Source organism: Anolis sagrei, chromosome 5 (genome assembly GCF_037176765.1).
Source record: "Anolis sagrei isolate rAnoSag1 chromosome 5, rAnoSag1.mat, whole genome shotgun sequence".
NCBI lineage: Eukaryota > Metazoa > Chordata > Lepidosauria > Squamata > Dactyloidae > Anolis > Anolis sagrei.
The window spans coordinates 76,716,013-76,740,032 of NC_090025.1; the positions used below are offsets into that span (position 1 = coordinate 76,716,013).

Genomic DNA, 24,020 nt, shown 5'->3' on the forward strand with positions numbered 1-24,020 from the left:
CCAAATGGAGAAAACCCATCTCTCATAGCTATTTGGTGGTTTGGCCTCTCTTCTCTACTGTATGTGCATTGTGGTCTCGCTTACACTTAGGGTTTGATCTCTATGAAACTGGTCTCCAGAGCTCCTGCTTTGTGGCAAGGAGTTCAATATTGATATTGATCCTGATGGCTCTTTAATCCCAGATGAATTTTGCTGCTTCTAGTTTTGTTGAAGTAGCTCATCTAGAAAAAGATTTTGCCTTGTCTCCTTTTAGGAATGAATAATCCCAGGGGATGCTGGGGTATTTCCCAAACTTCCTAAAGCAGAAGCTCCAAACTCCTGTATGAGTTCTACTGCAGGGGACAGGGACATGCTCCGAACAATGAGTGGAAAATTTTGAGTGTCTGCTTTTCGGGGTTTGGCTGACTTTCTGTTAGTGATATGTACAGGTGTGTGCCCTGGGGGTGTTTCTTATCTGGTATCAGTCACTGAATGAGGTTCTGGGATTTAACCTGCTACTTTGGGACTCTTGTTTGCTGAGGTGTTCTTGTGAGTATCTCTGTAGATCTTAGGAAGCTATTTCTTCATTTAAGGCATTGGCTTGCTGGCTGATATTCGAACAGAGGATAGGCCGGATATGTCAATGTTTTGGTCCTTTCATTACAGGCTGCTACTTACCAATGGATGTCAGGTGGTGCAATACTGGCTAAATGGTATAATTTATCCAGTGGTGTGGGATGTAAACTTCCTGTGATAATGTGGCATGTCTCATTAAGAGCCATGTCCTTCTGCCAGCATTCCAAGGCATTATTAATCAGGCAAATGTCTGGCAGTTGGAACTCCCTTATTTTCAAGGTAGCTTTTAACTAGTTGTTCCTTCTATTACCAATACACTTTGAGTTGTGTTTTAGCTGTATATTGTTTTTCACTCATTTGAATTCATTATTCATTATGCCAACAGTTTTGAGTCCCATTCTTTAAAAGATACCATATAAACCCAAGCATTCAATTATATAAAACAAGAGGAGTCCACCACAACAATTTTCGGAAAGTGGTAGTTCTCACTTTATATATTTTATGTCTGTCTTTGCACGCACTTCCAAACAGCTTCTCCTTCTGCCCCCTCTCTTTTGTACCACACACATTTCTTTTTTTCACTTTCAAGTTGTTTGTGAGCTAAGATGAATATATCACAAGGTTTTCTTGGCAAGATTTTTTTCAGAGCAGGATGCCTTTGCCTTCATCTGAGGCTGAGAGTATGTGACTTGCTCATTGTCACCCAGTGGGTTTCCATGTTTTAGCAGGGATTCAAATCCTGGTCTCCAGTGGCATAACCCAATGCCCAAACCATGTCATTATTTTGGTTCACTTACTGGTTACATTTATAATGGTATAGAGCAGTGGTTCTCAACCTTGGTAATGCTGCGACCCCTTAAAACAATTCCTCATGTTGTGGAGACCCCCAACCATAACATTATTTTTGTTGCTTCTTCATAACTGTAATTTTGCTACTGTTATGAATTGTAATGTAAATAGCTGTTATTCGGGGTGTATTTTCATTCACTGGACCAAATTTGGCACAAATACCCAATACACCGAAATTTGAATACTAGTGGGGTTGGGGGGAGTTTGTCACTTTGGAGTTGTAGTTGCTGGAATTTATAGTTAACTTACAATCAAAGAGCATTCTGAACTCCACCAGTGATGGAATTGAACCAAACTTGGCACACAGAACTTCCATGACCAGCAGAAAATACTAGAAGAATTAGGTGGGTTTTGCCTTGAGTTTTGGAGTTGTAGTTCACCTACATCCAAAGAACACTGTAAACTCAAACAATGATGGATCTTGATGTCAAACTTGGCATGAATACTTAACATGCTCAATCATGAACACTTTTGGGAGTTTGGGGAAAATAGACCTTGACATTTGGGGGTTGTAGTTGCTGGGATTTATCCTATGATAAAAAACAATTTTGAACCCCACCAACAATAGAATAGGGGCAGATTTCCCACACGAAACCTGCACGATCAATAGAAAATACTGAGTTTTCTGATGGTCTTTGGTGACCCCCCTGACCCCCCTGGCAACCCCCCCAGGGTTCCCGACCCCCAGGTTGAGAAACACTGGTATAGAGTAACCAAATGATGTGGGGGGTAGAAAAACATGATTGCAAGGCAATTCTTGAGAAAAGAATACTTGGGAGAAAAAGAGAAATCCTGGATTATGGGAACTTGAATGCCCTCTGTTGTGTAAGGTTTTATCTGGAGATGATATGATTTATAGTCCAACACATCTGAAGGTCACCTGGGGGTGAATTCCAAAGTCGTATTTGAATGGCTTCGTACTATATGAGTGACAGACCTAAATAATCAAAGAAAGTGAGGCAGTTTGAATCATATAACTTTTGGGTTGAGAAAATATCTAATTTAATTCAAAGCACACACAGAATGGGAGAAAAGAGCTTGCTTGAAGCTGACCTAGTTTCTAAGCCACTGCTCTCCCATGGGTGTGTGACAAGGGTTAAATATTGTGCTAATAAAGATTATCAGAAAAGGAACGTTTTGCTGTGACCCTGATTCTCAATGAAACTCTTCATCACCAGATTCTGATTAAATGCACATATTTAAAATATAATGTATTGGTATAAAAATAAGCAGAACCAAACCCAGGAGCGTGAAGAATAGAATCACAGTTTTGATTGCAGCCACTCTTGAGGCTAAAGTGGATGCTGAGCGAGGTGTGTGAATCTCTATCCAGCTTCCTGGATCACGCCTAGTAAAAGAAGCAGGTGCCATAATGGCTTTGAATCAAGCATCTCACTTGTGTATTGCTTGTGAGGACTGAATGTAAGCTCATTTCTATTATTGTCATTAGAGCTTGAAGTAATGCGTTATTTATAATTACTGATTGAGTGAGTACCCCTCATGCTGAAATGCTCCGAAATTCAAAATTGTTCACCTGGGCAGCTGAGATAGTAACATTGTTGCTTTCCGATGGTTCAGGGTATATTTAACTATTTATTTACCACCCTTTTATCCTGATCTTTTCAGCCCAAAGGCGAGTCAGGGCGGTGTATAACTTTGTTTTATATATGAAGTTATTATAATATATATATATATATATATATATATATATATATACATTCTTTAAGCTGTGTATATCAGGTGTATATGAAACATAAATGAATTCCATGTCTAGACTTGGGTCCCCTTTCCAAGATATTTCATTATGTACGTATATGCAAATACACAAAATATATGCAAAAACCAAAAATAAAATAAAATACAAAATACAAAACACTTCTGATCCCAAGCAGTTCAGTAAGGGGAGCTCAACCTGTAATTTCCTTTTTGCAATATCTAAGGATTTTGTCATACTCGCTGCCAGAATTGGTCAGTATTGCTGTCTCCTGGCGCCATCCACCCAGGGGACAAGGGGACTTGTCACCCCATACCGTTCTGACTTTCCCCCTACCTCATCACATGGGGGGGGGGGAGCTTGTTTAAACCAGCTCAACCAATCTTTCCTTATGGAAAGACGGGGAGCCTCCCATTGTCTGCCGACGGCAATTTTTCAGCGGCAGCAGGGTATTTTTCAGTTTGGCCAATGAGCTGCCCCAGAAGTACTTTTCCAGAGTGTGATGGGAGCTATCAGGCCCTGTGGCTGAACCAGGCATGTAGCCAGGGGGGAGGGGCCTCGGGGGGCTTCAGCCCCCCCCCCCCCAAAATTCTCATGGTGGTTCGCGAAAAGGCCTTACTGGTGTATTACTTAAACTGTTATGTTTATTCATATCATGATCTGATCACCATACTCAATATATCCCATATGCATGGGGGTATTGGGGTAATGATACAAAAGGTTTGCTAGGCTAGACCCTCTTTCACTCAGACTCAGACCCCCCGAAACTCAGCCCCCCTGAAACCCCCCCTGAAAAAAATCCCCCCCTCCTTGAAACGGGCCTGGGCTGAACTAAAAAAAAAATCACCACTGCCAAAATCAAGCCCATATGAGTTGAAGAGAGCTTAAGAAGGGAGAAATCCATTCTTTTTTGTGATTTATGTAACTTATTTTATATTTACTTGTGTAATTTGTGATGTGTGACCTTATGAAAATGATGGAGGAGGAATATCACACGGTCCATCATGTTTATTTATTTATTTATTTATTTATCTATTTAGAGTACTTATATCAGCTAAAAAAGACTCTACAATATAAATAAAACACAAGAAAAGGGAAATTGCAGTGGAGGAGGAGATTGAGTCTGGCTTGTTGTGTGCCTTCCAATTGTTTCTAACTTATAGAGACCTAAGGTGACCATATCATGGGGTTTTCTTGGTGATATTTGTTCAGATGAAGTTTGCCCCTGAAACTGAAAATGTGAGTTACCCAGTCACTCAGTGGGTTTCCACTTGGCCATGGTTTCCACAGAGAGTCTAATGTTCAAGCCTCTACATCATGCTGACTCTCAACTCTCTCTATTTTTTTCTCTCTCTGGAAGGCTATGTTAGTGACATTTGGAATAGAGGAAAGGTGCTGAGGCAGCTATAGCTGTTTCTCTTTTTCTCTCCCCTTTGCTTGCCATATCTATCCATGTAGCTTGGGAAAGCCCTAGAATATAGCCTTGGGTCATACCTGAGCTTGCTTGTGTTACGTTTTGGAGCTTGAACTTCCAGTATCTTTACAACCAACATGGTTAGTGACCAACTTTTCCTTACTTATGTACACTTAACAATTATACTCATGAATATTAGATGTTTGAGGAACTATCACCATGACCTATTTATGAGCATCCATGGCTGACTGCTGCAGGAAAAGGAATGCCCTAAATGATCAGTGGGAACAGAAATAGGATTTCTGTCCACAGGGAAGTGTGATGAATGAAAACCCAGCTCTCAAGGATTCCCTCTCATCTCAGAGCCATTGGCATATGCTCCCCTCCTTTTTAATTTGAATATTCACATATTATGCTCATGTGCAAGGTTACTCAGGGATAGCAGATGCTGCCCGGACTTGCTCCAGATTATGTTCTATTGGAAGATGATGGTGGTGTTACAGAGATGACTGGGCTGTGAATTCAGTGTGTAGAAGCTACTGAATAAACACCGTGGAAGAGATAGGGTCCATGTTGTAAAGAGTGATGAAGACTAAGACAAGCTTTTTTTCTTAGGTTTGCATGTAAAGTTACTAACTTGGGGAGTGATCAAAAGAGCTTTGCTTTTTCTGACAGGCTAGTTCAAATGCAGTCTAAGCCTTATGTGCCTCTGAGGAGCAAGGGATTTTATCATTAGGTTTGGAAAGACTATCTATACTACACAGCTACTATAGTACACTTTAATTTGATGGCTCCATGCTTTGGATTCTGGAATTTGTTATTTGGTTGAGGTATTTATCTGTGTTTCAATGGAATCCACCTAAAGATACAGGGTGAGGCAGCACAACTTCCTTTTTAAAAATGTGTGCCATTCAGTCGGTTGAAGATGTAGCGGAGCGCTAGTGGTCTCCCTCGAGAGGCGGGAGTATAAAGTTTTTTCCTGACACAGTTCAGTCGCCATCATGTGTTGGAACAGTGTTGGAACAGTGAGGAGCGTGCTTTTGCCATTGAGTCCTACTTTTCAAGCCGATTTGGAGTGGCCGGCCTGCTCTTCAGATTTGGTTCCTTGTGATTTTTTTCTATGGGGTTTCTTGTTTATGTGAACCGTCCAAAGACCTTACAAGATATGAAGACCAACATCCAGGAAGAAATTGCCAACATAACGCCTGCTATGTTGACAAGAGTCATGACAAACGCCAGAAATCGGTTTACTCAGTGTATGGAGAATGGGGGACATTACCTATCTAATTTGATCTTCAAAACTACGTAAAACAAAACTTTATGTATGCGCCTACATTATAAAAAAAAATCTGATTCATACAATGGATTTTATTAAGTTTTGAAAAAAAGAAATTATGCTGCCTCACCCTGTACTTACTTTATTTATTTGTTTGTTTATTTATTTACTGTATTGATATCCTGCCTTTCTCAGTCTGAAGGCAACTCAAGGCAGTTTACAGTTGGCAGCAATTCAGTGCCCCATCGGACATAAAAATACAGTTTAAAAACATTTAGCATATAATATAAAACCATACAAAACCCCGTAAAAATATAAATCATCAGCGTCTCCTTACTAGACTAATTTTCCAGTCACATTGTCAAGCCGTTCCGTAGTTCCATATTTACTTATTATTTATTTATTTATTTAGAGCTTTTATAACCTGGTCTTCTCGACCTCCGAAGAGGGACTCAGGCCAGTTCACAACAAAAGATTCATAAACGATAGTATAAAAACATCATAATACACTAATCCATAAAATACATTAAAATACAATCATATAATAACATATTACGCTGCATTTGCGAAAGCTTGCTCAAAGAGCCAGGTTTTGACTTTTTTTACAAAATGTCAGGAGGGAATGGGCCAATCTAATATCACTAGGGAGGGCGTTCCACAGCTGTGGGGCCACCACTGAGAAGGCCCTGTCTCTTGTCCCCACCAGGCGCACCTGTGAAGGAAATACTTTCAAATGCTATGAACAGAGTTGCTTTATTATAGAATCATAGAATCAAAGAGTTGGAAGAGACCTCATGGGCCATCCAGTCCAACCCCCTGCCAAGAAGCAGGAATGTTGCATTCAAATCACCCCTGACAGATGGCCATCCAGCCTCTGTTTAAAAGCTTCCAAAGAAGGAGCCTCCACCACACTCCGGGGCAGAGAGTTCCACTGCTGAACGGCTCTCACAGTCAGGAAGTTCTTCCTCGTGTTCAGATGGAATCTCCTCTCTTGTAGTTTGAAGCCATTGTTCCGCGTCCTAGTCTCCAAGGAAGCAGAAAACAAGCTTGCTCCCTCCTCCCTGTGGCTTCCTCTCACATATTTATACATGGCTATCATATCTCCTCTCAGCCTTCTCTTCTTCAGGCTAAACATGTCCAGCTCCTTAAGCCGCTACTCATAGGGCTTGTTCTCCAGACCCTTGATCATTTTAGTCGCCCTCCTCTGGACACATTCCAGCTTGTCAATATCTCTCTTGAATTGTGGTGCCCAGAATTGGACACAATATTCCAGATGTGGTCTAACCAAAGCGGAATAGAGGGGTAGCATTACTTCCCTAGATCTAGACACTATGCTCCTATTGATGCAGGCCAAAATCCCATTGGCTTTTTTTGCCGCCACATCACATTGTTGGCTCATGTTTAACTTGTTGTCCACGAGGACTCCAAGATCTTTTTCACACGTACTGCTCTCGAGCCAGGCGTCCCCCATTTTGTATCTTTGCAATTTGTTTTTCCTGCCAAAGTGGAGTATCTTGCATTTGTCACTGTTGAACTTCATTTTGTTAGTTTCGGCCCATCTCTCTAATCTGTCAAGATCGTTTTGAATCCTGCTCCTGTCCTCTGGAGTATTGGCTATCCCTCCCAATTTGGTGTCGTCTGCAAACTTGATGATCATGCCGTTGTTTGAGTGTAGTGTTTAGTTTTTAAATGCTAAATCATCACCATCATCTCCAAAACAATAAGGATCAGAGATTTAGTCATCAATTTAAAATCACATTATGTCATTTTACTCAAAATAATTCCAAGAAAAGCACATAGTTATAGTGCCCCCGACTGTTGCATGTTTTGTTGCTAGCCTGTAAAAGGTTCACTGCTCTTTAAAAGGAAGGGTTTTGGACTAGCCATTTTCAAGGCAGTCTGCCTGCCTGTCATCTGTCGATCTATACTGTAGCATAAAGTACAATTTTCCTTGTTTGCTTGTTCCCGTTGTTATATAATTATATGACTCACATTTGTCTTTTTCATGCTGCTGATTAATATGCTGGTGAATTGGCTGCTGTAAATCTCGACTTCGACAAGGCTGCACAGTATCAACCCATACTAAATGTGCTATCCGGCTTCACTGTAGTGCAAAATTGGCTAGCTTGTCATAAGCCAGTAATACATGCAAAACAATCTGATACTTCCTTTTTGGCTGAAGTGGAGGATTATGAAAGCTCAGTGGGATTTTTTCTTCTTCTTCAAAATTTGCTCTGTACATGAACAGCTGTTCCTAATGGGCAAACCTTGTTAAAAATTGAACAACTAGGATTGACTTGTACTTGAGCATCGTTTTGTATTGTGGCAATTGTACCTGGAGAGTTTGGATGGTGGGTTAGGAACATGAGATGGATCTGTCACTGATTGTTTTTAATAGAGGGATTAGTAATGCCTCTTTTCTCTCCCCTTCTTGTATCATGTTCGACTTTTCAGTATGAGGTAGGACACGCAGTCTTATTGAACAGAACTGCCATAATGTGTAACAATAGCTGAGACAGGTTTGCAGTAAATTATGCCAAAGGCATACTCCATTGCATTACACACGGTCAATTTAATGTGCTTCCATTTGGAAAGACTTGACTGTGGAATTAATTACAATATTTATACATTCCTGTAAGGAAGTTTGCCTGGTTAGCCTATCTTTGAGCCAAATGCAGCTGATACAATTTTTTAAGTTGGAACACAGGAAAACAATGTGTTCTCTGAGTCCTTGAGATGAAATAAGAAGTAAAACAATGACAGCAACAACACCGATCATTTTTGGCTGTCAAAACCAGCATCCCCGCCCTAAGTGCCAGACAATATCTAATAAATATTTAATTATCATTTGTAACATAGGAAGGAGTGCTGTTTTGCAGATGAAAGTGATAGAAGATTTAAGTAGCACATTTTCCTCATGATACAAGTTACGGTCTCTCTGAAACATTCCTTACTTAGGCGATCCCTCATTGTCTGAGTAGGATTGTCGTCCAAGATCGGTGTACTGACGGTGGGTCCGTAGGCAACTGTAGAGCCCTATTCTTGATCTGCATCTTTTCCCGCAGTGAGGGCATTGGTTTCCAGGTGGAAGGTGGTCCCGGTCGGGGTTGGCTTGATTCGCCTTCCTCTTGGCACATTTCTCTCTTTCGCCCTCCATTCGTGCCTCTTCAAATTCTACAGCACTGCTGGTCACAGCTGACCTCCAGCTGGAGCGCTCAAGGGCCAGGGCTTCCCAGTTCTCAGTGTCTATGCCAGAGTTTTTAAAGTTGGCTTTGAGCCCATCTTTAAATCTCTTTTCCTGCCCACCAACATTCCGTTTTCCATTCTTGAGTTCAGAGTAGAGCAACTGCTTTGGGAGACAGTGGTCGAGCATCCGGACAACGTGGTCAGTCCAGTGGAGTTGGTGGTGGAGGACCATCACTTTAATGCTGGTGGTCTTTGCTTCTTCCAACATGCTGACATTTGTCAGCTTATCTTCCCAAGAGATTTGCAGGATTTTTCAGAGGCAACGTTGATGGAATCGTTCTAGGAGTTGTATGTGACATCTGTAGATAGTCCACATCTCACAGGCGTATAGCAAAGTTGGGAGGACAATAGCTTTATAAACAAGCACCTTGATATCCCTAAGGATGTCCTGGTCCTCAAACACTCTCTGCTTCATTCGGAAAAATGCTGCATTCGCAGAGCTCAGGCTGTGTTGTATTTCAGTATCAATGTTGACTTTTTCTCTGAAACCAATGCCAGGTTGACTTCATGACTGACCCTATCATTAAGTAGTGTCAAAGCTGCTTAGGGGTACCAAGCATTGTGGTTTCAAGAAATGACAGAGAATTTTTTTCTTTTTAATTTATTATAATTTTAATTTTGCTATCAGGGAAGAGGATATGTGTGTGTGGTGTGTTTCTACCTCAGGTGTCGAAATAACTTGGTTTGCTTAGGAAGTCTGGATCATTCTTGTAGGGAGAAGGTCTTCCATTTCCTGTTCCATTTCAGGCACTCACAGAGAATGTATCTGATGTGGGGAGCTTCTTCCATTACTACAACAGTACATAGTGCCACCAGGGCTGGGCTTTCGGAAACAGGGCACCATTTCCCACTCAACCTCAATCAGTGATATATTTTGGTTGACCCTGGCTGACATACCATAAAAGAGAACATATCTCTTAAAAAATAATAGTGCTGTCAATGGAATAGAATGTTTGGTGTTTCATTTCACAAGGAAAACATCCACTTTTTGCTGTAGCTTTTAAAATAATTTTTTTAATGAAGGATAACACATTTTATTAGATTTGCTCATTAACACAACAACCCTCAAATTCTATCATTTCAGTAAATAAACCATAACAACGTGTTAGGAAGAGATACTAGAAAACAAGTCTTTATCTTCTAATCCGCCTGTTCTGTTTATTCACACAGTGCATTCTAAAGTGGCATCAGAAATAATTGGCAGTGCATTAAATAGCAGTAGCATTCAAAAGGCAACACGAGAAATGTCATTCCTATTTGTTATACAGCAGTGTGGATATACGAAATCATGTTTCTACCTTGGGATCCCTCTGCAAATATAAATGAGTCTTCCTGGAAAAAAATCACATTCATTCCCTCATTTTCCTTTACATCAACACAACAACCCCCAAATTCTATCATGAAACATTATATTCATTGAGTTTTCTTACCATTTAATTTTTAAAAAATCATCTTTATTGCATAAATTTTCAGATAATTATACATTAAAAATTTGGAAATAGTGGGGGAGGGATCTGACTGAAATGGGAGTGAGGAAGAGAGAAATAAAAGGCAAAAATAAAACCAAAAGAAAATACCAACACAGTGGGGGGGGGGGGGGGGCACTGGGGAGGAAACGAAAGGGTAATGGTAGCATAGGGACGATTGTCTTCTAGTCAATTCCACAGGGAGTTTTCACTTTCTTCTTAAAGCTTTCCTAGTTCATACTAAGATTAAACTATTCTATCTGTACAGTTGGTCTTTTCTCCTGGAGAAATTCTTTATATGTTGTCCAGTCGGTTTGGCGCCTGTCTTTCTGGTCCTGCAATAGAAAGATTAAGGAGTCCATATCCATATAATCCATTATTTTAGTAGTCCAAGTGTCTACTGTCGGGATTTCTTTTGTGCACCATTTTTGGGTTAATAGGATTCTTGCTGCTGAGGTCAGATAATAAAATATTTTATCCTCATTTCTCCCTATCTCAAAGTCTGTTATATTTACCATTTAATTTCAACCACGTAAAGTGGCATTGAAAAGGAGTACCATAGGGTGTCTGTATAAAAATCTGGAGTTACTTAGCTTATTTAAGAAGAGCAATTCTAAGTGGAGTGGCATTCAATACCTACCAGCTAACAGTAAGACATTGTGCTTTATTCTTGACAAGATGCTTTATAGACATTGCTATGCCCAAAGCTCCACATGCATGAATGCACACTACTTTGCACATTAGTGCAATGTATTTAAGATGCTAAATTTGTACTTGCCTGTCCAGAGGTTATAAGCAGTAGCTTAAATTCTGGATCAGCTACTTAGTTAAGTACAGTTGGCCCACCACATTTATGGGTTTGACTTCTGTGGATATGATTGTTAGCTGAACTGATTTTTTTTCTCTAGCTCCTCCAGCACAGCTTTGTAGTCAGATTTTGACCAAAGTTGACCATAGTTACTATCCAAGCATTTTCATCTGGTGTCCACTGGGGTTTGGTTCTAAGACCCCCAGTGGAGGCTCTTCAGATATGGTTGGACTGCAGCTCTCATCAGACATTGACGGAAACTGATGGGAATTTCAATCTTGCAACGACTGATAAGGTGTATGTCCTCTATCCATATATATCTGGTAAAATGCACTCTAATTCACAAAACCTTGTTATTGTGTGCCTTCAAATCATTTCTGACATATGGCATCCCTAAAGAAAAACAATCACAAGGTTTTCTTGGAAAGATTTGTTCAGAACAGGTTTGCGTTTGCCTTACTTGGAAGCCGAGAGCATTTGACTTGCTTGAAGTTGCAAAGTGGGTTTCCATTGGAATCCTGCTCTTCAGAGTTGTAGTCCAAAGGGTTGTAGTCTAAAGCTTAAATCACTACACCAAACTGCCTCAACATTATCCTACACTAAATAAATTCATACTGAATTGCCATAGGACTCATTATTTTTGCTACCATCTGTCCGACATGGAAACAATAAATAACCAACAGTGTAAAAAAGCATGATAAACAATAGTATTTACGGAATAAATCAAGTGCATTTCTGTGTTGCGTGCCATCAGCTTCATATGTTACTTGGTATTGCATGAGAGATGGTTTTCTTAGATCAACATTTATTTTATCAGGCAGAAGAAACAGTCAAATAAGCTATTTTGTTGGTATTTATTCAATTAAGTAGGGGAGTTTGTTCATTCCCCTGTTCCTCCAAAAATCTGATCACTGACATTCAAATTTGAGCCATTTAGCCATCACTGTGAATATTAAGGTCAGTCACTCTGTATCATTTCACACTGGGATAAGCATTTAGCCACTGACAGAGTGAGGGATCTTTATGAGACCATTTGTAAACCAGGCCTTCCGTCCAGTTTTGAAATGTAGTTTGCATTAACTATATAGGGGCACAAGATGCCAAAAAATTCTTTTTGTCATAAAAGCTAGCAAGGGTTGTGTACAATTGCTCCTGAGTATCGGGGTTATTTCTGGGCCTGATAATCTGTCTTTTACAGAAGGAAGTTACAATGGGTATTAAGGACATGAGAAGAGCTATTTGGGGTCAAACCAAATGTTTATCTAGAGCAGCATTCTGTTCCCATAGTGGCCAACCAGTTGCTTATGAAAAACCCAAAAGCAGGAGAGGAGTAAAACTGCAACTTTTATCTTGTGGTCACAAGGAACAGATACTCAGAAGCATGTTGTCTTTGCTATTAAGGAAAATACATAGCAATCATAACTAGTAGTTATTTCTAGTCTCCGCTGTGGACTTTACTAATTTAGCTCAGACTTTTTGGGTTGCAACTGCAAATGTGGAACCTTTAATGTTATATTTTTGGAATAATCTGCTAACAAGTCACAGATAAGTACTGACTGTTGCCATGTTGCCCTTTCTTCCAAAAGGGCTCCCAGAAGATTGTTTTGAGGGTCATTATACAAAGGGCAACGTAACAGATAGTGTATTAGATCTTTACCTGGACCCACAAATACAAAGTCATTGGGAATAAGGGATCCCTCTATATCTTCCCTCTAGCCAGCCTGATGACATTGTTTGAAAGCGCAGGGATGTAAATGCTCTTCCAAGGGCTACAGATGTTAAGCCTTGAAGGTATTGTTCACAATATTGGTCGCTCTTACATTGAGGATACCAAGTGGTGAAACCCTGATGTTTACTAGTCTGCAAGTTGTCAATTGTATCCATCTCAAAGATTTTGTCACTAGAAATGGAAATGGGATGATACAAATCAGACATTTGTTATTGTTTTCATGTCACTGCTACTATAATTTTAAAGAGCCAGTATATGGAATAAGTTTTAATATTAATATTGGAAAGTGTTTATTGTATTTATTATTTTTTATTTACTGCATTTCTATACTGCTTTTCTCACCCCTAGGGGGACTCAAAGTGGTGGACAGTATAATTAGCAAAAATTCAGTGCCTCACATACTAATAAAAACAATACATTATATATCAAAAACAATCTATATATATAAAACTGTTAAGGGCGTTCAACGGGACAGCAAAACGCGAAAAACCCCGGCCCAAAACACACCAAACCCGCCCCGCCCCTACATGCCCATACCCCAACCTTACCTCCTCCCCCTCCTTCTTCTTCCCCCGGCCACATGTTCATGCCATACCCCCACCCTCCCCCTCCTTCTTCTTCCCCCGGCCACATGTTCATGCCATACCCCCACCCTCCCCCTCCTTCTTCTTCCCCCGGCCACATGTTCATGCCATACCCCCACCCTCCCCCGCCCCGCCCCTAAATGCCCATACCCCAACTTTACCTCCTCCCCGAGAGAAAGAGGAAGGAAAATAAAAAGGGAGGAGGAAGGAAAGAGGAAGAGAAGGAAGGAGGAGAGAAGGAAAGAAAAAAGGGAAGGGAGGAAAGACGGAGCAAAGGAAGAAGAGAAAGAAGGAGAGAAAGAGGGAGGGAAGGAAAGAAATAAAGAGAAGGAAGGATGAGAGCAAAACGCTAAGGAAGGAAGTACACAGGTAGAGAAGGAAGAAAGGAAAGAATAAAAGGAAATGAAGGAAGGAGTGAAAGAAGGAGAGAAAGAGGGAGAGAAGGTTGGCCACAGCAACGTGTGGCGGATAAAGCTAGTAACATATAACTGTAAATTAAAATCATTAAAATTGTCAGACATAATTGTTTGCCAGTTTGTGTAGTTTTCAATTACCAATCTTGTAGACAGTACAATTATAACAAAAGTTTGTGATGAGGACCAGTGCCACCAAGGCTGTCCAAAACAATCAATAAGGAATTGATGGAAAAGCCTCAGTTTAGCTAATCCAGGTAAGTAGTCCTCACACATCAACAGATGTTACAGGTGCCGGGCAGCAATGAGGCAAGGCAGTGGGGGCCATGGGGTACTTCCTGCTCAGATGTAGCTGCTGCCAGGAGTCAGGGAGTCTTGGGCCCTTAAAGGAGCCAGGCAGTGGGGACCATGGGGGCGCCCTGCACAGATGTGGCTGGTGCTGGGTGGCTCCCTGCTCAGATGTAGCTGCTGCCGGGCATCGAGGAGTCTTGGGCCCTTAAAGGAGCTAGGCAGTGGGGGGCCATGGGGGCTCCCTGCACAGATGTTGCTGGTGCTGGGTGGCTCCCTGGTCAGATGTAGCTGCTCTTATTGTACTTATTGTATTGAACTTTTAAAGGTTGTATATTATGTAATGCCATGGCCTATGGCTGGTACAATAAACAATTCATCTAGTAGTTATTGATAGCTTTATAACTCCATCCACCATGCCCAAGCTATTGAACACATTTCACAACAAATTAGTATAGTGAGGTGGTAGAATATTGAATCATACTATTTTTAATTGCATATAGAGGAAGCCATATTTTGGAGTGTTTCAAAGCATTAAAACGAAGCATCATGTATGCTGTAGTTTTTTCCATCAATTAGAAAAGTTTTGGAAAACACGTGTCTTTAATGTACTGGTTATGTGAATGGAAGTCTTATGTAGGGAAGCTTATTTTTTTAATTAGGAAAAACCTCCACTTCACTAAGTGCTTTAGTCAAGAATTCTATAACCTTAGTCAGCTTGGTGACAGAGATTGAGTATCCTTGTGCAGAAAGATTGAGACCAGAAGTGCTTTGGATTTTTTTTTATATTTAGGAATACCAGTTTGCATATATGTATATAATGAGATATCTTGGAGATGGGACCTAAGTCAAAAGACAACATGTATTTATGATTCATATACACATTTATACTCATACTCTGAACGTAATTTTGTGAGTGTGTGTGTGTATACAATTTTTTACATAAATCAAAGTTTGTGTACAATGATTTATCAGCAAGTGAAGGCGTTTTGGGTTTCAAATTTCTAGATAAGTGATACTTGATCTGTACTTTTTTCCTATAACATGCAGAATAACTTTTGATCATTAGTACAGTATCTCTCGTAATTAATACAGCAGGCAGATGCCAATATTGTCACCAAAATTTGCAAAAATTGACTCTACTAAAGGCTATAAAAGATAACCGTGATTTTCTAACTTGCCCTTTGATTCTTTCTTCCCATGAATGAGGAGAATAATAGATATAGTGTCATCCAATGAGTATGCACTTAACACACTAACCACATTGCTCCATTTCAGGATAGTGCTGGGTTTTCCATTAAGAGATACTGTCTTTTGTTCTTAGCTGAAGCTGAGAGCATTTCTTTCAAAAAACACTAATGGTCTTCTTTCAATATTGCAGAGTACAGACTCGAATTCCAACGTGAGGAAAAGAATCAATGCCACGCTACAACCGGAATCTGAGAGTGTGAAGAAAATTGACACCAGAAACAGTTCAGTGCCACCTTCTACAGTAACTCAGGGGCTTTCAGACATTACGCCCCGATCTCCTTCGGCATCCAGCCCAAACCCATTCAGCCGTTTAAGCCTATCAGAAACATTGGCTTCAGCGAGAGCGACTCCTTCCGCACCTCCCTCTACTCCCGTTTTAACGGGATACGTAGCCCAACAAGCCACGTCTGGTTCTCCCTCTATTCACCATTTACTTGGATCTAGACTGGAGCAGATTCAAACTACAGCTAATACTTTGGGAACTGCGGCAAAGCCTTCTGCTGTTAGTCCTCCTCCTGCTCCACTCCCATTAAGCTCTGGCACCAGTAAGATAGACAAATATGCACGCATTTTGTTTCCTGTCACTTTTGGAGCATTTAACATGGTCTACTGGGTGGTGTATCTATCCAAGGACACCATGGAGAAATCAAAAAGTCTAATGTAGTCTTGCTGCTATGTAGTAGTTTTTTCTGCAGTTTATTCTAAACATGTTTGGATGCAGAGTTTCTTCTTTTAAAACTATTTTTTAAAAAAGAAACCTTTAAGGATTATTTTTTAAAACAAGGTCTGTGCTCGTTTTCCCATGGTAAAGGGCAGATATTATTAGATAAAATAATTAAGCAAAGGGGAGGGGGGAGAGAGGAGGCTACAACCAACCTCTTTGGGCCTTCCCAAAATGGTGTTATATTAAATAAAAACACTCTGTGTTATTGGGAAGAATAGGGATGGGATGCAAATAAACTGCAGTGGCATATAGATGTACAACACACAACCTGGCTTTTCCAGATGAGCACACGGATATGTGGAAATCTGCCTTTCTGCTGCCTGTTTCAGCATTGTTATGCTTCAATATAAGCACAGTGGCAGTTCTGTGGAAATAACTTAAGCCTTGTTGGTAAACGACTTTAAAAAAACAGATAAAAAAGAAAAACAGATTCGCAATGCAATCCTATACATGTCTACTCAAAAGTAGTTCCCCTGGAGTTCACAGTTCAGGGATTGCTTCAAGGTAAGTGAGTATAGGATTGTCGCCGTGGGGACAGGGTGAGGGAGGAATGTACTATCAGATAGGAAGCCTTAGAAAAAAGATTGTTCTCAAGGAATGTGTAAGTTTGAATTGTGTGATGAGAATCATGTAAAGAGAAATTGTAAAGGAATGTGATTGTTCTGCCTTTCTAGGCTCTGCGAAGAATGAGTGGTTCTTAAGAAATGTTTACATCACTTGGACAGACTCCTTTTTCTTGTATATTTGGGATTCAACCTACCCAAAACGAATCTCTCCAAATCTCTCCCATTCATATAAGTGGGACAGAAAAGCACTTCACTTAGGCTGGATTTATTGTCTGTCTGACCAGATCTCCTTTTATTGAAACCAACCTGCTAGGAATATCATCCTGAATTTCATGTATGCATTCTGTAAACCTTTTTTAAATGGTTATCCATATGTTTTTGCCATGTTCATTTCAAGGTTGATAAATATTACCCTTTAACTATGACATTATAATCAATAAGTGCCAAAACAATGGGTTTTTATTTTGCTTCTTTGCCATACATATAGTTTGCATAAAATGACCATTCCAATTCATTCATCTTGGCTGGAGTATATAAAAAAGTAAAACAGTATTGGGCTGATATTTCTGATTAGGTGAGAATTAGCCATAAGAGTTTAGTGCCCATTAATATAATAATATTACAGTGTCATTGGAATTCTTTCCTGTGGTCTTTGGTAATATTATAGTAATACATAATGAGAAACCATATATTTTCCGTGGCACCATGTGTGCATGGCACCAGCTCTCAGCAAATAGGCTCCCATACAATATATTTTACAACAAATAAAATCCACATTTTGGGGAGTTCAATTTTAATGTTTTTACTATAGTCCAGTGGTTCTCAACCTGGGGTCCCCAGATGTTTTTGGCCTACAACTCCCAGAAACCCTAACAGCTGGTAAACTAGCTGGGATTTCTGGGAGTTGTAGGCCAAAAACATCTGGGGACCCCAGGTTGAGAACCACTGGTATAGTCAATAATAGATAGGAAATATTGTTGGACAACTATTATAGGACTACTGTAGTTTGAAATCTGTGTTTTCCATGATTTCCGTTTTTGAAAAGGAAATGAATAACAACACTGTCAGGTTTTGTTTCCAGTTGTCATTTGAATTAACATAAGGTATTTCTTGGTTAGGAATTCGACAAACTACCCATGCAGTTTTTCAGAATAGTTTCTCTTAGTATTCAAGCCATGGCAACTGTAATGGCTAGTAGTTTCAGGAGCACGGTTTCAAAAAGATAGGCAGGTGTCATGGAGTTTAAAAAATGAGGCAACACCATGGACTGACATGCCTCCTCAGAATTTCCAAGCTTTTGATATGGATTGCTTTAGAGATTCTCCACCTTAAAAAAAATCAAATCTCTATCACATCAATCTTTTATTTGGCCACATTATATTATTATTATTATACTTATGTATATTCACCTTTTTCTCAGGAACTGATACCCCAAAGTGGTTCATAACCTTAAAAAATGATATAATTTAAAAATCTACAAAACATAAATATTAAAACAGAATTATATATTATCATCATTAAAATATCTCTGTGTAGGGAAGACTTAGATAGACCTACACCATGAGTAATCAGCCAAGCTGTAGAAAGCCCACATGGCGTTTATAGTGGGCCATCGGGAGTATGGCACCAATGTTTGCTGTCTGCCTTGGACTCCATGAAGATGGGTGTTATCTAGTAGGCTACAATATATAGCTGGTTGGCTAGATTTGTTCATTGTGTCATGTGCTTGGAAAGAGGCAGACACAAGCATGGAAATGATCATCATTGTTTAACCAGCCAGTTCACACCAAAGTTTCTCCATATTTGTATGATATTTGTACATGTTTCAGGGGTAGGTGTTCATGTGAAGTAGTTCATAGCCCTGTTTAAGTTGGGCGATCTCTGTCTCCTACCTAGAAAGCTTATTGTGTTTGTGTATTTGGCCTCCATGCTTGATTTACCCACCATGTGTCTCCTTCTCATTTTTCTTCCTGAACTATTTGTCATTGCAGCCAAGGAGCCTGCCTCCAAAAGATTATGTGTTTACCACGTCATTTCCTTCTTTCAGCTATGCAGTTGGTGTCTCAACCCACAACAGTCGATACCATTTATAGGGTTATTACCCAATAAGCATTGCTTCTCCTGTGTTTAGCAAGAATGGGGTTACTTCAAAGTCATACTCCAAGGAGACATTGATTTGGTGAGAACTTGGGATATCAATGGCAGCTATGAATATACTGTTCTGAAGCCTCCCAAGCTAAGCAATTATAGTTTTATATTCCACTTAAATTGTTGTAGCAACATTCTATGGACTCCTAGAATTTGTGGTTTAGGAAGGGATAATCAGAATTCTCAGCCACTGAACTGTAAAGCATCACCAACCTGCAAATACCACGGCCCCATAGGATGTTGCCATGGGAAGTTAAGGGGACGTATAGTACTATAATTATGCAGTGTGAGTGGGCACCTGCTTAAGTTGCCTTGATCACTAATCTGTGTTTGTCTCCAAATAATTCCTTTTCCCCTGTACTTCCAGCTTTATTTAAATGTCATCTGTCATTTCATGCGGGATGAGAATAATCAAAGGTTGTCTACTCCACTCTAACCTCTGGGTCCAGCAGAGTGATGGTTAGGGGGGTTAGGTTAGGAATGAGACAACCATTAACTCTCATGGCACTGGACTACTTCAGAGTACAAGAAGGAGCCCATATTATTCAGTACTGCCCTATTTTGGAAGATACATTGAAACTGCCATCTTGCAGGTGAGTTTCTGAGCCTGCTTTCATTTCTTTTTTTCTCTTTTAAAAATGATTATCTTACAGTAAATATGTTTGATAGGGATGTGGACTGTATGTCCTCAAGATGCTACTGGATTGCAACACCCATCAGTCCTTTATAGTAAAAGCTAATGGTGAGGAATGATTGGAGTTGAAGTCCAGCAACATTTGGGGGATCAAATATTCCCTAGTCCCTGGGTCCAGAATTTCACAACATTTTGTTGAACATCCTGTTTGCTTATATCCAAAATATAAATAAATGTTAATTGTATTCTAAGTTAAGAAGTAACGATAATACATATCATTTTTATATAGTGTTTTTTGGATATTCTAAGTTGAACTCTCAGAGAGGTCAAATGCCATGTTCATCAGAGTCCAAACACTACCAGCAGAGCATGTTTGGTTTCCATTACTGAATCACCCAGTTGCAACAAATATACTTTAAGAATAATTTTCTATTGTGTTGCTTTGTATTATGTGATTTGATTTAATTTTATTCATATTTCTGTACTCTTGCATCACCAAGATTTTCAAAGCAAATCACTCTATCATGAAATAAAACACATTACCGTGCTCTGCTTTTGAAGTCCAATTGCATCCTCAATCCTTTTGAAGATGGTAGTGAAAGAAGCCTATCACTTTGTTTTTATTGGTGAATTAGCAAATACACCAGGAATCTTGGAAACAGAAACCATTCTCTGAAATCCCATGAAAATGTACCACATCTACTGAAGAAACCTTCAAAGATTAGAATAAAATAAATTTATTTTATTTTTATATGTAGCTCTACACTGCTGATTCTCAATAACCTGCCGAGTCCACTAATGATTTTGTTTCATGAAAAGGTATAATTTGTGAGAATTGGTACTTCCATCACATGAGAGTGTTATGTATGGCCACTCTTTGTGAATTTTTTAAATCTCAACTACACAGATAGGCCACCTCTTTATGCTGAATGTCACACTTCTCAGCTTGGAGTTTTTCCACACTGTCCCTATGCCGTCGCGCCTGGGGGTTATAACTCTTAGTGAAAGAGACATAGATGTCACATCTTTCCCCCAGAGGATTGCTTCTTGCCTCCTTTTAAAGAACTGGAACTCCCAAGGACCAAAACACTGTAGATAACTCAAAATAGGTTTTATTGTTCGTAAAGAGTTATCCCTTTAAGGCAATAAGCTGGAAGTTTCAAAGGGGTAAAGGAAATATACATTACAGTCTCTGGTTGTCTTGGGCCCAAGGAGATTTCACAGCTGAGAAGCTTTTCAAGGTTCCCTCTTTCTCAATGGCTGCAAATGCCTGAACATTCACAGCCCCAATCCAAATGGCCTATATTTGAAGACACAAAGACTTCCTCTGGTGCCGCAGGACTGGTTTGAAGGTGCTTGGGTCTCCTCAATGTTGTCCAGGGTGATCTGGGCATGAAGTATGAGTCCCAAGGGTAAAAACCTTAGAATTGGTGGTGAGAGGTAACTTAATTAAGGGCTTTAGAGCCAAGTCTCTTTCTCACGTCTATCTGATAGAAAGTTTGATGGTAGAATGGAAAAGGAAAAGCTCTGCCCTCCTCCAGGAATAGGTGGAGACAAGCAATTGAGCTGAGGAAGCAATATAACTGGTGCAAACAACATTGACTGACAGCTATAAATAACCAATCAATCCAACTATACATTTACAAACTAGGCAACTTTGGGCATGTTATACAGTTTAAACCTTTGCACTTTAAAGTTCTACACACAGGTGGCACCACTCGCGCCATCACAGTCCCTCAGTCATGATTTAACAAGTTGAAACAAGTTGATATTATTTTCAGTGGTACTTAGTTGGAACTAGTTTGAACTAAATTAGGGCTATATGCTTTGGTGTAAGAATAAATTAATTTAAAGAAGAATCCAAGCTAGGTTCCAGCTAACTTTGAAGAAACTATCTTATGGTGCTGAATATATTATGGTGCTTACCTCAGGCCCTCCTCATTTCCCTGTCCTCTTAGCATAAGGACACAGTGGCACGCAGCAGCTGAGAGCCATCTGGAGCGCTCTCAGCCACTGTGTGTCTCCTCCTCCTCCCAGCATAAGGACAATTCGATCAGCTCCATCCTTATGCTGGGAGGACTGTTCAAGGAAGGCACGTGGTGGCTGAGAGCCCTCTGGAGCACTGTCAGCCACCTCCTGTTTTGCCTTCCTCCTTGCATAATGCCAAGAGGACAGCCTGATTATCGGGGAAGTAGGATCAGGGCAGTCACCACCTGTCCTGCCTTCCTCCCGGCATAAGGATGGGGTAAGCTTATGCTGTGAAGACAACCTGAGGATGACCCAGGCCCTGCCCCGATCTGGCCCTGCCTTTTCCCAGGCCTTACCCTTCACAGGCCCACGCCCACCCAAGCATGCAGATGGCCCTACTCCCTCCTGGGTCAGCCCTACTGGCTAGGCTCGCAATTTAGCCCCAAGGCAAAAAAGTTTGCCCAAATCTGGCCTAGAAGAACACATGGACTGGATTCTGTGATCCTATCATATGGGAGCCAAAAGCTACCACTCTGTCTCTGGAGTGTTTCGGAACCCTTCTTGAATAATGTTCAGTGCTAGGAGAAACTCCTCAAAGTGGGCTTATATCCTAAAATGAATGCAAGAAAGGAAAAAAATGGAAAGCAAATGTCATATCTTTCTTTAACCTATTTTAGGAACTACACCAGGATTCCCAAGACCTTGAACCAGAGAAAGTTAGCCGTTTATGAAATTTTAATTATTTTAGTTACTTGTTTACAAGATGTGCTGGATTAATATGCCAAAAGGAGATCATGCTAGCCCTGCCTCTTCTATCTCCAACTCCATTTCTCTACCATGTGAATGAAAGCAATGGAACTGGGAATGAATGACTATTCTCTTTGAGCATTGATTCAACCTGCTTTGTAAATAAGAGTTGAGAGCTAGTGAGTATCCATGAATTTATGTACAGGTTGAGTATCCTTTATCCAAAATGCTTGCGACTGGAACTGATTTGGAATTCAGACACCTCCCCCGCCCCAATTTTGGATTACCTGTATTTGTCTATGTGTGGGGCCCAAGTCTAAATATGCAATCTATTTATGTTTCATATGCACCGTATATATAGCCTGAAGGTAATGTCATTTAAATACAATTAATAATTGTGTGAATGAAACAAATTTATGTCCGTTGAATTGTCAGAAAGCAAAGATATTATTATCTCAATCATTAATGTGGACACTTATGGATTTTGTGCTATTTTTGGAATTTTGGATGAGAGATACCTAATCTGTATTACTAACTTTTTTGGCAACAAGGGGTACGTCTAAGCCAGGGGTCCACACACTTTTTTAACAGAGGGCCAGGTCACAGTCCCTCAAACTGTTAGAGGGCCGGGTTATAATTTGAAAAAAAAACAAAACATGAATGAATTCCTATGCACGCTGCACATATCTTATTTGTAGTGTAAAAAACACTTAAAAACAATACAATAATTAAAATGAGGAACAATGTTATCAAATATAAACTTATTAGTATTCCAATGGGCAGTGTGGACCTGCTTTTGGCTGATGAGATAGGATTGTTGTTGTTGTGTGCTTTCAAGTCGTTTCAGAATTAGGTTGACCCTGAGCGAGGGCCGGGTAAATGACCTTGGAGGGCCCCATCTGTCCCCGGGCCTTAGTTTGAGGACCCCTGATCTAACAAACACATTTAGAATGAGTTATCTCTCACACACTTTCTCTATATCACATTGGATGTGACATCAAATGTTTCCAGTTAGGTAGAACGGAATGAGACAAACTTATGTACTGCAATAATTGACTTTTGACTAGTTTTATTTTCAGGGTTTTTAAAAAAACACTATTGCTTTAGCATGTTCCTGTGCAGAATTCTCTATCTCATTTGACATCTGAAGTGACTATCATAAACAACTATGCAAAATACAAAAGGTGTTTCTACAGCCACCCTTCATTATAAGCATATCTCTACATTTCCCAGAAAAGTGAATTGGACTAGAGATTGATGGAGGAAGCAGAAATCAGCATGAACTGCTCAGTGTGGGATATGGCGTTTACTAATTTTTACATGTTTCAAGATATTGTAACTCAGCTTGTCTTGACTCTTTAACAATGACAGTCTGTTGTCCTGTTATGAGAGAACTGAAGAAAACAAGGAGCTAGGAATTATGAATATTTTGCTTTTCCCCACATTTCAGCTGAAGGGCTTGTGAACCTCATCACTACACCAATTAATGTCAAAGCTTGCTTCACTGGCAGCTGTGAGCTTATTTCTTTTCATTGCAAGGGACTTCATGAGAGGAGCCATAAATAATGTATTTTTAGAAGACCAAAAAAAAAAAAAAAGGGGGGGGGATCAAATCAGAAATGACTGTATATGAGCTTCAT

The 24,020-nt window shown here is 40.0% G+C and overlaps 1 protein-coding gene across 2 annotated transcripts in view; it reads left to right on the forward strand.

Annotated features, from left to right (window-relative positions):
• Positions 1-17,740, forward strand: part of LOC132776623 (gamma-aminobutyric acid receptor subunit alpha-4-like) — a 104,082-nt gene extending 86,342 nt beyond the window's left edge. The window contains exon 9 of one of the 2 annotated variants that reach the window (XM_060778481.2): positions 15,724-15,811. Coding sequence is in view for 1 of the 2 variants with exons in the window: in XM_060778479.2 (XP_060634462.2) it covers positions 15,724-16,257 (534 nt within the window). In the remaining variant the exon portion in view is untranslated. Of the gene's footprint in view, positions 1-15,723 lie in introns of both variants that reach the window. The other variant, XM_060778479.2, reaches the window with a different exon arrangement.
• The last annotated feature ends 6,280 nt before the right edge of the window (positions 17,741-24,020 follow it).